At 43.0% G+C, this 12,521-nt stretch overlaps 1 protein-coding gene and 1 long non-coding RNA gene across 4 annotated transcripts in view; one reads left to right on the forward strand and one right to left on the reverse strand.

Moving 5' to 3' along the window:
* Positions 1–421: 421 nt before the first annotated feature.
* LOC309372684 overlaps positions 422–12,521 on the reverse strand; it is an 18,494-nt gene continuing 6,394 nt past the window's right edge. Inside the window, exon 2 of the long non-coding RNA XR_014169611.1 lies at positions 422–929. This is a non-coding gene — a long non-coding RNA (uncharacterized lncRNA). The remainder of the gene's footprint in view (positions 930–12,521) is intronic.
* Positions 6,093–12,521, forward strand: part of RAB29 (RAB29, member RAS oncogene family) — a 17,609-nt gene continuing 11,180 nt past the window's right edge. Inside the window, exons 1-2 of one of the 3 annotated variants that reach the window (XM_081916473.1) lie at positions 6,093–6,393; positions 6,674–6,901. In XM_081916473.1, coding sequence (XP_081772599.1) covers positions 6,778–6,901 — 124 coding nt within the window. In that variant the 5' untranslated portion in view covers positions 6,093–6,393; positions 6,674–6,777. The remainder of the gene's footprint in view (positions 6,394–6,673; positions 6,902–12,521) is intronic. The other 2 variants (XM_081916474.1, XM_081916475.1) reach the window with 2 other exon arrangements.

Raw genomic sequence — 12,521 nt, forward strand, 5'->3', positions numbered from 1 at the left:
TCCCAGTCAACCTAGCGATGTGGCACATATGTATCCTTATATAGTACAAAGCAGTTGGTTCATATCAAAAGTCTTCACGTATTCAGGGATGAAAGCTCTTCACTTGTATGTCTTAAGTGTTTGTCTGGAAGATGAGCTTGGTGTACCCCCCCCCTCACTCCGTCAAATAAATTCCTAGAGGTTACCCTATCTATGTTGAGGTCATTAAATATGGCACATCCTGGGTTTGTTTGTGGGTGCATTGCATGGCAGCAAGTAAGACCCATCTCTCACTTTCAACACTAGCAGGTTCTGGCTAAGGTTGGTAGTATTAAAAATAAATTGTTCTGTTTTATGACTGTGAATCTGAAGAAATGTCATCCAATCTGACAGAGTAACTGTCCGGAAACTGACACTGCATTTTTTTGTGGGTTTTTTGTGGTTTTTTTGGAAGCATGACATTTATTTTTGGTCTCAAAAGTTCTGTAGAAGACTCCAAGTACTGGGAAACCTAGAGTCTGAGCACTCCGGATTTTACTGCATTCTGAGCTCTGCTGGCCAGGGAACATTGGGGGAAATACAGATTAGCTTCTGTGAGCAATGCATTTCCTCTTTTGAAGTGCACCATGCTCACCACAAGTTCTGCAAGCCCCATGCTCTGGCCCTCATGAAGCTGGAACCCTTCGAATGAGTAGCTCAAGATAACGTAAATGGAAACAGCCACGTAGCTTCCCTAAAACAAGGTGTGACAAGGGGCCATTTCATTGATTCTATGAATGAAAGTGAAGACTCCAGATTGTCCTTGGATGGGGGCCTCTTGTGCTGGTATTTACTTGCATGTAGGTCATGCCTACCTATTCTTGTTAGGCACTCTAATCAAACACATTTCTTCAATGCAAACTCTACTTAAGCCAGGCATGGCCAAACTTGGCCCTCCAGATGTTTTGGGACTACAGTTCCCATCATCCCTGACCACTAGTCCTGTTAGCTAGGGATGATGGGAGTTGTAGTCCCAAAACATCTGGAGGGCCCAGTTTGGCCATGTCTGACTTAAGCTCTCTTTACTTACTTCTCCATTAGCTTCTCCACGGTGGAGCATCATTTCATAATGTGTTTTCTCCTTTTGGCTTTAATTCCTAAATGAAACTGAAGTGCAGAGAGGAAATTAGTATGGATGTGTCTGGAATACGCAATGGTCTTCTGAAGAAGATTGGGGTACTAGATTTGACTTGCTATGCCTAACAGGCCCAAGATTAGATAGAATACCTGTTGCCTTCAGAAAGGTGTATTGCCTTTTTATATTTTAAAAAACCCACTAAGCATAACAAGGCAGCTTTTGCTAGCAACAATTATGCTTGCTGGGCTAGAGCATAAATGAGTTTCCTATAAAATTTGGATTTGGGACCCTGACCTTCCAAATAACTCTTGGAGGCAGTGTTGCTCCAGTTCAGAAGGCCTGAATTGTGATCAAAATGAAAGATCTAGATGGAAATTTGTGCCAAAGTGGTGCATAAAGGGCTCAATTGGACCACTGTACTCTTGAGGCTGTTAATCTTAAACAGGGGCTGTTTTACCATAGTCCTGTGGCTTCAGGAGGCCTATTTCAGACTGCCCTGAGCATTGGCGCCCTCATACCAAGCCATCAAGAACAAAGCTTTGGGACCACAGTGCAAAAGTGTATCTAAGGCGATCTTTTCAGTCTACATTGCAGGGTAGCCTTCATTATGTGGCACAGGAGATGTGGATTTAGATGTCAAACTTCTGTGATTAACAGTTTTTGCACAGCTGAAAGCGATACTCTTCTGACTTTCAACTGGGAGTGCTTGTAAATAACTCAGTTTCTGCTTAAGAATGGGCTTTGTCAACATAACTCAGTGTTATCTAAGGGGCCCGGGACTTTCATCTTGCCTTCCCATAGCTGTTAAATGTTAAACTTCTATAATGACCTTCATCTGTCTGCCCCTGTATGTGTTGTACTGTTGGACCCATCTAAGTTTTCAGCTTTGTAACATTTGAGCAATCCGTTTCTTTATACACGGAATCCCCTTTGAACATCTTTTCTTCCTCATTACATCCATTTCTCTAGTCAAAGTCTGTGTCTGTGCATCCCGTGAAAGAGTGTAACTCTCCTGGTCTTGGCTGCAAGACTTAGCCCCAGGCCCAGGAGCTGGAGTGTGTGCATGTCACTTGGGTGGAATCCCTAGGTTTTATTATGTATGCAGTGGGGTGAGATGGGGGAACAAAGTGGGTGTGTATGAACAGAATTGAATCTCAAAGCATTGAAGAATAATTTTATTCTCACCGGTTGCACTCAAATGCATGTATATTTAAACCTGGCTGCAAATGACGATGAAGCTATTGGTTTACACCTTTATTAAAAGAAAAAGAAACTCATTATTTATAGTTGCTGTAACTGAATTGACAGATGCCAATTTAACTGATAAATTATATTTGGTAAAATAAAGATGACATTTCTTTATACGGCTAATGGTGGTTTTTCTGTTAGTTAAAAAAGGTCTGCAGTTGAAGCTTCACTGATCCTATTGGTATGTAAAACACAACCTCCACTTCCAAGCCCCATAGGTGCTCTGATCCACAGTCCCTAAATTTCCCTTGTCTGCCTGCCCTGCCCTGCCCTACTCCAATGCCCAGCCCTCACAGCTTTCTCCTATTACCAGACCATGTGATATTCTCCTTTTAACACCACTCATCCTGCCTACATTGCATAACTTCTGGTCATCTGCTCACCTTCTCTAAAAGACAAAGTGAGTCATACAGGAAATAGTGCAGTTTGCAGAGCATGAAAGCACAGAACTCTTAATCTCAGGTTGTGGGTTCAAGCCCCACGTTGGGCAAAAGATTCCTGCATTGCAAGGAGTTGGACTAGATTACCCTCATGGTTCCTTCCAACTCTACAGTTCTATGATTCTATTTAAAAATCAGTACCAGCTCTCCAGAATATGTTGGTTTCTGGTCAGCTAGTACTTGCCAGGGAATATAAACCTGAGATCTGCTTCCACCAGTAGTTCAATGCTGCTTTAAATTGCTGGTTAAAGGTAGCATAAATAAGTAAATAAAGCTAGACAAAGTGAAAGTTTGATGACATTAAACAATCAGTGAATAATCTCTGGATTTGGAGGGAAAAGACAGCACAAGCTTCATGGGCTCAAGCCCACTTACTGAAATGAATAAAGTGAAACCTTAGCTGGTAAGTATATAAAGTAGAAGTTAAACATCACCAATATCAGGGCCCAGGGGATCCATTATCTGCTCATCTTCCATGTGGTTTATGTTGACAACTCACTGATGGCCTTCTGCATTCTACACAGGACAGACAGGTCAGTATACGAACAAATGAATTGAAACAAATCCCTCATCGGAAATGGCAATATCCATAAATGATTCCGGGACTCAGCTATACAGCTGCAAATAAAACGTTTTAAGTGTGTTTTAAGTGCAATATACAATGGGACACTAGATGGCAATGGCGAGCCTTATGGAAAATTCAATGTATTTTTTTAAAAAAACTTTTTTAAAAAGCATTTTCAGAATGTTTTTTCATTTGTGTGTTGATTCCAACTCTAAGTGATCTTAGTGAACTTCAAAGGAAGAATGCAACCTTGAACAACTGAATTTCAATTCATCAAAAAGTTTGTAGGTTGTATCCAAAGCAGATCCAGGGGAGTTCTGTTTCCTATACTCCTGCATACCCCCAAAAATATTTTCTGGAGGGTCCCCCACACCCTCCAGAGCTTGCGGGGTGGGCTGCTGCAGGGGAGAGCAGCAGAAAGTTCTGTCCTGTGAGCCCCTTGCAATAGTGGAGTAGGAATGTTGGACACAACCCTATTTATTTTATTTATAGAATATAATACGGTGATGTACAGCAGTTTCTGCAATAGAAAACAAAACACCATAAAGTACAAAATTATTACAATGAATGGCTGCAAAAATTTAAACCGTTGCATAGTCTAAATATGAAGGTCTTCAATGGGCACCTCTTGAAGTTCAATGAGAACACATGTGAGTTCAGTTGAGACAAAGGATTTTCATTCTGTTCATTAGCACAGATATCCTGTCATTTATAAGCTCTGACTGTTTCTTGTGAATGGCTCCCTGCCACACTACAGGTGTCTGCAATGCAATCATCTCAATTATTACCAATCTGCTACTCTCAAGGGTTAAAGGTGTGCCTATTTAACACATATCTAAGCTCTAATTATCTCTGACTGTAGCGTTTGCATTTCATTTCCTTTGATCTCCCATCTTGCTATTGTCTCCCGCCAACTAAGATGTTACTTAATTCATCTACTGGCGTGAAGTTTATTTCATAATAAATGTGTTGGTCTTCGAGGTGTCACAATACCCTGCTGATTGATGTGCTGCAAGAGACTAACATGACTACCTCTCTGTAAATCCATACCTACCAGCAATGGTAAATGGTAAAATTAAAATTACCAGCAAATGGTAAAATACAGGTTTGCCTTTAACTGGTTTATTTATGAGAGGAAGAAATGTAGCGCTCATAGCAGCTTTTTGCTTTATTGTTTTATATATTTATTTGATTTTCAAAAATAAATAAAGAAAAGATAGAAAAAGAAAAGAAAGAAAAAGAATAAACTTACATCAAAAGATCATACATATTCCACATATCAAGATTACTCTGAATCTCCTGACTTCCCCCCATCCCATCCATGGGTCCTCTTAATTCTATTTTCAACTGCATATCAATACTTCTCCAATTTTTCATCTTCCTAAGGTATCTATACTATCTGTTACATTACAGGTGTATTTAGAATCCTACTAATGTTTTGACCTGTTTGGAATAATTTTGTAAATACATTATAAACATTTCCCATTCTTTTTAAAATTTATTGTCTTCTTGGTTCCTGAGCTTCCCAGTTAATTTTGCCATTTCAGCATAGTCCATCAACTTGATTTGCCATTCTTCTTTGGTTGGCTTTTTTCCAGACACAGAATGATGGGGACATTTGAATACTATATTCAGTCCTGGTCCCCTCACTTCAAAAACAATATGGTAGAGTTGAGAAAGGTTCAGGAAAGGGCAACCAAAATGATCAAAGGGATACGGCTCCCCTAGGAAGATTATAAAATGGTGCATGGCACAGAGAAAGAGGATGGAGGAAAGTGTTTCTTTGAAGCACTTGCATACCCCAAGGACCTCCTCTCTCCGTAGGAAGCTACCCAGACCCTGAAAGCATCATCTGAGGTCCTCGTTCATGTGCTTCCTCCATGAGCAGTCCGGAGGATAGCAACATGAGAAAGGGCCTTTTCTGCAGTGGCTCCCCTTTTGTTGAATGCTCTTCCCAGAGGGGTTCACCTGGCACCTTCATTAAACACCTTTAGGCACCAGGCACAAACATTCCTCTTTAACCAGGCCTTTGGCTGATTGGCATCTTATACCCCTTTTAAATGTGTTTATAAGAGAAGGGCTATTGGTTTGTGCTTTTTCATTTTTGTTTCTATCATGCCTTTTGTGCTTTTATCTTGTATTTTTATGTTGTGAACCGCCCTGAGATCTGTGGGTCAAGGGCGGTATACAAATTTAATAAATAGTGCAAAATTCAGCAGCCAGCATTGGAGGAGATTTTATACGCCAACACACGGTGCCGGATTTACGTATAAGCTAAACAAGCTACAGCTTAGGGCCCCACTCTCTTGGCCCCCCCCCCAAATGTCACTATTAATATACTTCTTAATTGTATTTCAGTTCAACAATTACTTTGATAAAACACATATTTTGTTATGTGCAAATGGCTTTAGATACCTATTAGGTCCATAAATTACCATATAGCATATATTCAACACAAAAAACAGCGACAATTTGTTGTTGACCTTCAGTAGCTTAGGGCCTCATCAAACCTAAATCCGGCCCTGCCAACACTGCACTATATAGAAATCTATACATCGCACGAGCCGCGGTGCCTGCCTCCTGAAGGACAGACCGCGGCTACACTTTTCCTTCCCTAAAACACTACATTTCCCATGAGGCAGCCGCACCGGCTTACGGATTTAATAGGGGGCGCTTCGCCCTATGCATGCTGGGTACTGTAGTTCCTCCCAAGGGGCGAGGCAGCCGCCCCGCCCTCTCTCACATGACGGCCAGGAGAATGCGGAAAAGGCTCGGCAGCGCAGAAGCCGCGGCAAGAGGCGCGCTAGTTGCAGGATGAGGATCCTATCAAGAGCTTAAGCCTCTTTCTGTGCAAACGGCAATGCGAACGCTTTCCCTGCAAAGACTTTGTTGCTTCTGTGGTGCAACGGCGTGTACAGATTTGGTTTCTTCCCCAGCGAGCGCCCGGCTGCTGCTGACAGTGTATTTTGCTTTCGCTACTCGTCGGGTGGAGAAGTCCTCTTTGGGATCCGCTTGGTGCGTTTTAAACGCGTAAGGTAGGGCCGGTGAGTCTTCTCCTGGGTGCAAACAATTGAAAACACTGCTTGCTGCCTCTCTGCACTGAGCGAGAGCTGGACCTGCAGGAGGGAGCGGACAATTAAACGTAAAAGTTGCATACTGACCCCCCCAACCCCGTGGTGCTCGGTGGCTTCGCAAGATCCCTGTTTCTTAGAGGTGTTTGCTTACTCCAGATGGAAAACCGAGAAGCGCTAAGCTCTGCATCGCCTGCCTGGGCTTTGGAGGCTGCTTTTGAATGCACAGATTATTATTTTTTTCGCCCTCTAGGGAAAAGCGAGGCGTCCTTTCCTCCCACGTGGCTGCTGTCCCCTCCCAAGAATTGAGGAAACGGCGACGTGCCCTCCCTTGAGTTTACTTGGCTGTTCCAAACCATGGGCCATCACGACCATATGTTCAAAGTGCTGATTATTGGGGATGCCACAGTTGGGAAGACGTCACTGGTCCAGCGGTATGCCAACGATAGTTTCAACAAACACTACAAGTCGACGGTGGGAGGTGAGTTGTTTTGGATTTCTACCCCACCCCCGGCCGCCGCCGCCCCTGGAAAAACAACAAACTTATTTGCAATAGATGATGAGCTCTAATAACAGATTTAATGGCACAGTTCTAGTGCTATAAAAGCGCTGTGTATTGCAAATACCTGCCTTTTGATTGCATTCCGTCTGATGAAAAGCTCTGTGAAACTCAAAAGCTGTCATACTCTTAAGTGGCAGGGGGTTAGTTCAATTAAAAGTGTTTCTCTATTGTATTTCATTTTTGTGTCTGTTTCTTCAGATATTGCATTTCTCACTTCCTCCTTTGGTGTTTCATTTGTGTTTGCACCTCTGTTGAAATAAAACCAAGTCCCTCCCACCCCCTCATACTGGGTAGCAAAATGCCATTGAGATGTCCTGGTTTAAATATGTCCATAGTTACTTATAGCCATGCTTGCATGTATTTATTCGTTTAATTTCTATACCACCTTATATAATATTTTTTAAAATGTCAAAGCAGTTCACAATCTGCATTAAAACATCAAATCCAAAATAAAACATTAGTGAAGAAATTAAAATGGTTTGTAGTGGGGTGGCGGCAGTGGAAGCTCAGGCTCAATCACCTGGGTCTGCATGAAGAGAGTTGCTAGTTCTTAAATAATTGCAATCTATCATTCAACGTTCAGACTTTTTTGTTCCATAGGAGAAACTATCTTGTGAAACACTGGTTCTCTGCATTAGGACTAGCCTGGCTTCAAGTGTGTGTGTGTGTGTGTGTGTGTGTAAGTGTGTAAGACTTACTATTTTTACCAGAATTTTACCAGTATGGTCCTTTAGAAGTTATGGCTCCTTCTGTTTTAACTTCAGAGCTGAAGTGTGTGGAAGTAGCTATACTCTTCCCACTATACATGTTGGGATTGGTGGTGGCATTTTTTTAAAAAAATGCATCCTCTTGAAATATCTTCAGATTCTATTTGTGGAATCATAGAATTGTAGAGTTTGGAAGGGGCCCCAGTATCCTCTAGTCCAGCCCCCTTGCAATGCTGGAATCTCAACTAGATCATACATTGCAGATAGCCATCCAAACTCTGCTTAAAAACCAGGACAGTGGTGCCGAGTGAATTTCTCGGGATTGTGATGTAAAAAGCCAAAGCAGATATCCAGTCTCCTTTGGCTTCAGTATGAAAGTCTTCTGAACTGCTTGAGTTTCTGTGGTAGATTGAGAGCCAGTTTCTAGAAAGAGAGGCCACTTTTTGGAGTGGCAGGGTGAATATTAGGATGGGACTTCCTTCACTTTGCACAACAAGCTATACCTGCTGAGAATCCCTCTTCACCACCATTATTAAAGGTGCAAGAGCCCTTTTTCAATGAGCCACCCTTTTCTAAATCAGAATCCCTACCCAGCCATTATACTCACTTTGTGATTTTGGGATAGTTAGCAGCTCTTAGCCTAATCTGCCTCACAGGGTTCTTGCTTACAAGGGAGGGAGACGTCTATTCCGCCTCAAGTTCCTTGGAGGAAGGATGGAATGGAAAGGTAATATGTTTGTAGCTCTCATGAATCATATGACTTACATCAAATAACTCCATAGATCAATTATCAAATTGTTAAAAGAAATTCCATCATATTTTAGGCCAGAGGAAATACTCTAACCTTGTGTTTTTGGAAAAGGGCGTTTCTGAACTTGCTTGCAAAGAATGGGCAGAACAATTTTATACATCATTGGAGCTATCACCCATCTGTTGCTGTCCTGGCTCATAGCAGCTCAGGCTTAATGTGTGTGTATGGCTCTTTGTTGTTGTTGTTGTTTATTCCTGGTAGATCTTGGTTTCAAATCTTGCCCCTGAAGGCAGGTATTAACTGGCTGATGTAGCTGATGGGTCTGATAGACCTCTTGGGAGAATGAAGGGGCTTTGGATCCATCAGATCCAAGGTGCCCACTAACACTGCCCTGGATCACCCTGTTTTGGGGCTTACAAACAGCAGAAACACTGCCAGTGATGGATCTACCACCTGAGGAAAACTCTACCAATGAAGATGTGCTCCACCCCATCCACTGCAGCCAGCAGGTCTACTGGTCAGGATTGCTTTGGTAGTCTCTCATTGTTTCCAACAGCAGTTTTTAATCTTGGGAACTCACAGCTGCTTTTAATTAAATTGAATCATGGCTGCTGAGCTAGTCCTTGCTTTAACCCTTTGTGAAATCTCTTCCCTTCTGATTCTAAATGCCCCAAAGCAAGCACCTTCTGAAGAGTCCTGTTCTGCAAGGCATGGGATTGCTGTAACCCATGTAGCTTAATTTGCAATGATCTGTAGAAGAGGCCAAAAGTGGTCTATTGTGAAATCTAGATTTGATTGTTTATATTGGTAACATGATTTCTTGTTCTTTTCAATGAAGGGGAATGCTTTAAATTACTGGAAACAGTAATGCCTTTAAAAACTATTAAAAATGTGGGAAGGTGGGCCATGAAGCAGGGCCACCCAGGGAAAACTTAGAGCGATCTTGAATTCCTTCTTAAGAGTAACTCTGAAATTGTGGCAGAAATGGGCAAAACACTGCCACTACCTTTTGTGCCACCCAAGTTTTGATCATCTGGGTAAAGTGCAGCAAGTGAGAGAGCAAGGGTCTCCATCAAAGAAATGATATATATATAGCTGGCCAACCTTTAGGTGGAGCTCAACATTGAGCTGAGTAATGTACTGTTTCATTGGCTACAAATAATGCAGGTGTTCTGTAAAGCTTTGTAAAGAATGGGGACTATTCCTAAGGATCTCACCTGGTGCATTAACAAAAAGCCTAACCTGAAAGGGGTCATGTTAGCGTATTGGACTCTCTTGTCCTGTCTGAGACCTTTTGGTCATTGATCAGATTGTGCAAAGTCTGGGAGGGAGATCTTGGGTATGACACTGACGGAAATACCTGGATTGCTGTGTGGTTGAGATTGCCTTTGAACAGTGTTTGAAATTCCCCAGGTGTGTTTTGCTACTGGTCCGGGTCCAGTTGCGACTACGTGGAGATTTCTGGGCACTAGGTTGGCAATCACAGCTTAAAAACCTCTGCCTTAGTCCATAGTTAATACCTGTTCCATTTCCCCTGTGTGTTTCTCTTTCTTGCATACTGGGACAGGTGAATTGTTGTAAGAGGAAGCTACAGTCAATCAATATAGTTGAGATCATAGAATGGAAATGTTGGAAGCCTCATCTATAACCATAACCTAGGTTTAAGGTGCCGTTTGGCCGCCTAGCTTATATATCTGAATTTCTAACACTGCTTTTGAAATCCACCCTTGCGAGACTGAGGGAAACCATGCTGAAATTGATTTATCACTGGTACACGATGCTGCAGAAACTAGGTCACATGGCTAGGACTCGTAAGTAGGTTGTGTTGGAGAGGATGCAGTCGATTTGGCACAAAGTTCAACATGTGGTGGGCGTGCCCTGTGGTCCAACTGAGGTGGGTGTTCCAGGAAATTACGGCCATTGTTAATTAGAAGTTTCATCATGACCCTGGCCTTGCCCTCCTTCCAGTATTTCCAGAGGCTATGTGAGGGTTGCTCGATAAAGACTGAATTTGTTGTTTACTGGCAGCCGCTTCCTTAGAGATCACACACCACAGTTTTCGATACAAGGCTGGTGGTCCAAGGTGTGCACATAGCAGAAACAGTGATGCAGAGACATTGAGTCATCAGGTGCGCCTTCTGTTTCAACTTTTAAACACCTGCTGAAAACTTTCCTATTCTATCAAGCCTACGCAGGCACAGTTTTCTGCATTTCCGTTGCAGACGACTTTGATATTTTTATGTAAGAGTGATAATAGTATTGAATATTTTTTTAAGTAAATGAGGGGTAAGAGCAAGAGAGACACACATTTGCAGACAGTTGAGCCATGTTCACGCTGCACAGTAAAAATACTATGATGCCTCTTTGAACAGTTGTGGCTTCCCCCAAAGATTTCTGGGAGCTGTCATTGGTTAACAGTGCTGACAATTGTTAGGAGACCCCCAAGACCCCTATTCACAGAGCTACAGTTTCCACAGCTTCAGATTGCTCTGAAGATTTTAGCCAGGGGTCGGCAACGTATGGCCCATGGGCTGGACGTGGCCCATGAAGACCATTTTACTGGCCCATGAGCCACCCCTGAACCGAGCCGCCCGCTTGGCAAGTCCCCCAAGCGCTGCACTAAATCGGCGCAGCATGAGGACTCGCAGCGCGACGCCGGAAATTATGTCTGTGCACACGCAGATATTGGAAATCGTGTCTGCACATGTCCAGACACTGGAAATTGCTTCTGCGCAGGCGCAATTTCCGGCGCCACGACCATGCACAGACGCAATTTCCAGCACCGCAGACATGCGCAGACACAATTTCCGGCATTGCGCTGTGCCAGTCCGGCCCACGGACAATCTCCATGGGAGTGATCTGGCCCATGGCCGGTAAACCTTGCCGACCCCTGATTTGTGTGTGAATGTGGCCTTGGGATCCCTTTTTGCATTATGTAGCTGGTCAGAGAGGGGCTGTGCACCCATCAGTCTCTCAGAACAACTTCTGGTTGGACATATTGTTGACATCTTGGGAGACAGTGGAAGAGCGAGCCTTTGGGAGTAAAGCCCAACCATTGGAGAGTCACAGCACCTGCTGTGACTGTAGAGACCAATACGGTAGAGACGTGTTTTATTGCAGGCAGGACATATTACTAAGTCACCTTCTCTCCTGAGTTGCTTCTGGTGTCTGTAAAGCAGTTGGTGTTATTAGCGTGTAAAGTATTGCCTCTGTCCATTTGTCTTTCATACAGTGGTACCTCTGGTTAAGTACTTAATTCGTTCCGGAGGTCCGTTCTTAACTTGAAACTATTCTTAACCTGAAGCACCACTTTAGCTAATGGGGCCTGCTGCATCGCCGGAGCACAATTTCTGTTCTCATCCTGAAGCAAAATTATTAACCCGAGGTACTATTTTCGGGTTAGCGGAGTCTGTAACTTGAAGCGTATGTAACCTGAGGTACCACTGTATTGGTGAAAGCTATATTGTTATAGTTATGTGTTTAGGTTTTTTTAAATGAAAAAAATGATTAATACATTGTGCACTGTACTGTTGTATGTCTGGGAAAAACTTTTGAAAATGAACAGTAATCATTACAAAGGGAGGAGAGGGAGCTTGCCGCTGGGAGTCAAGGAGGGGAAAGATACAAGGAACAAGCATCGACTTCAATTGTTTACTTAATCCTGGGGTCAGTTGATGTTGGCACAACCACACTGCAACCTTCAACATCCTTAGAGTCTGCAGCATATAGAAGATTCCCTGGGTATGGAACAGATTTGTCTTTAAAAGCTGTGTTTGATGCTACTGAAAGCTTCACAGGGACTGTGGCTGAATAGTTCACAAGCTATAGGAAGACACCAAATCTCTGGCTAAACAGCCTACCCGTGTGATAGAATTTCAGTATATGGGTAAGTGCAGCTTCCCCACTATTTCCTATTACCTTTTAACTCCCTGTTGGAAAATCACAAATGAATAAGTAGGTCAGAGGTCATTAAAGTGAAGTCCAAACCCCACTGAGAAACTGATGTACAAAGGCCCCAGTTTTATGCCTGCAAAGGATTCGTTTACACCCCACTTTGATCATTTGCAGTAGAGACAGGAGG

This window comes from Podarcis melisellensis, assembly GCF_964234715.1.
Source record: "Podarcis melisellensis genome assembly, chromosome: 6".
Classification (NCBI taxonomy): domain Eukaryota; kingdom Metazoa; phylum Chordata; class Lepidosauria; order Squamata; family Lacertidae; genus Podarcis; species Podarcis melisellensis.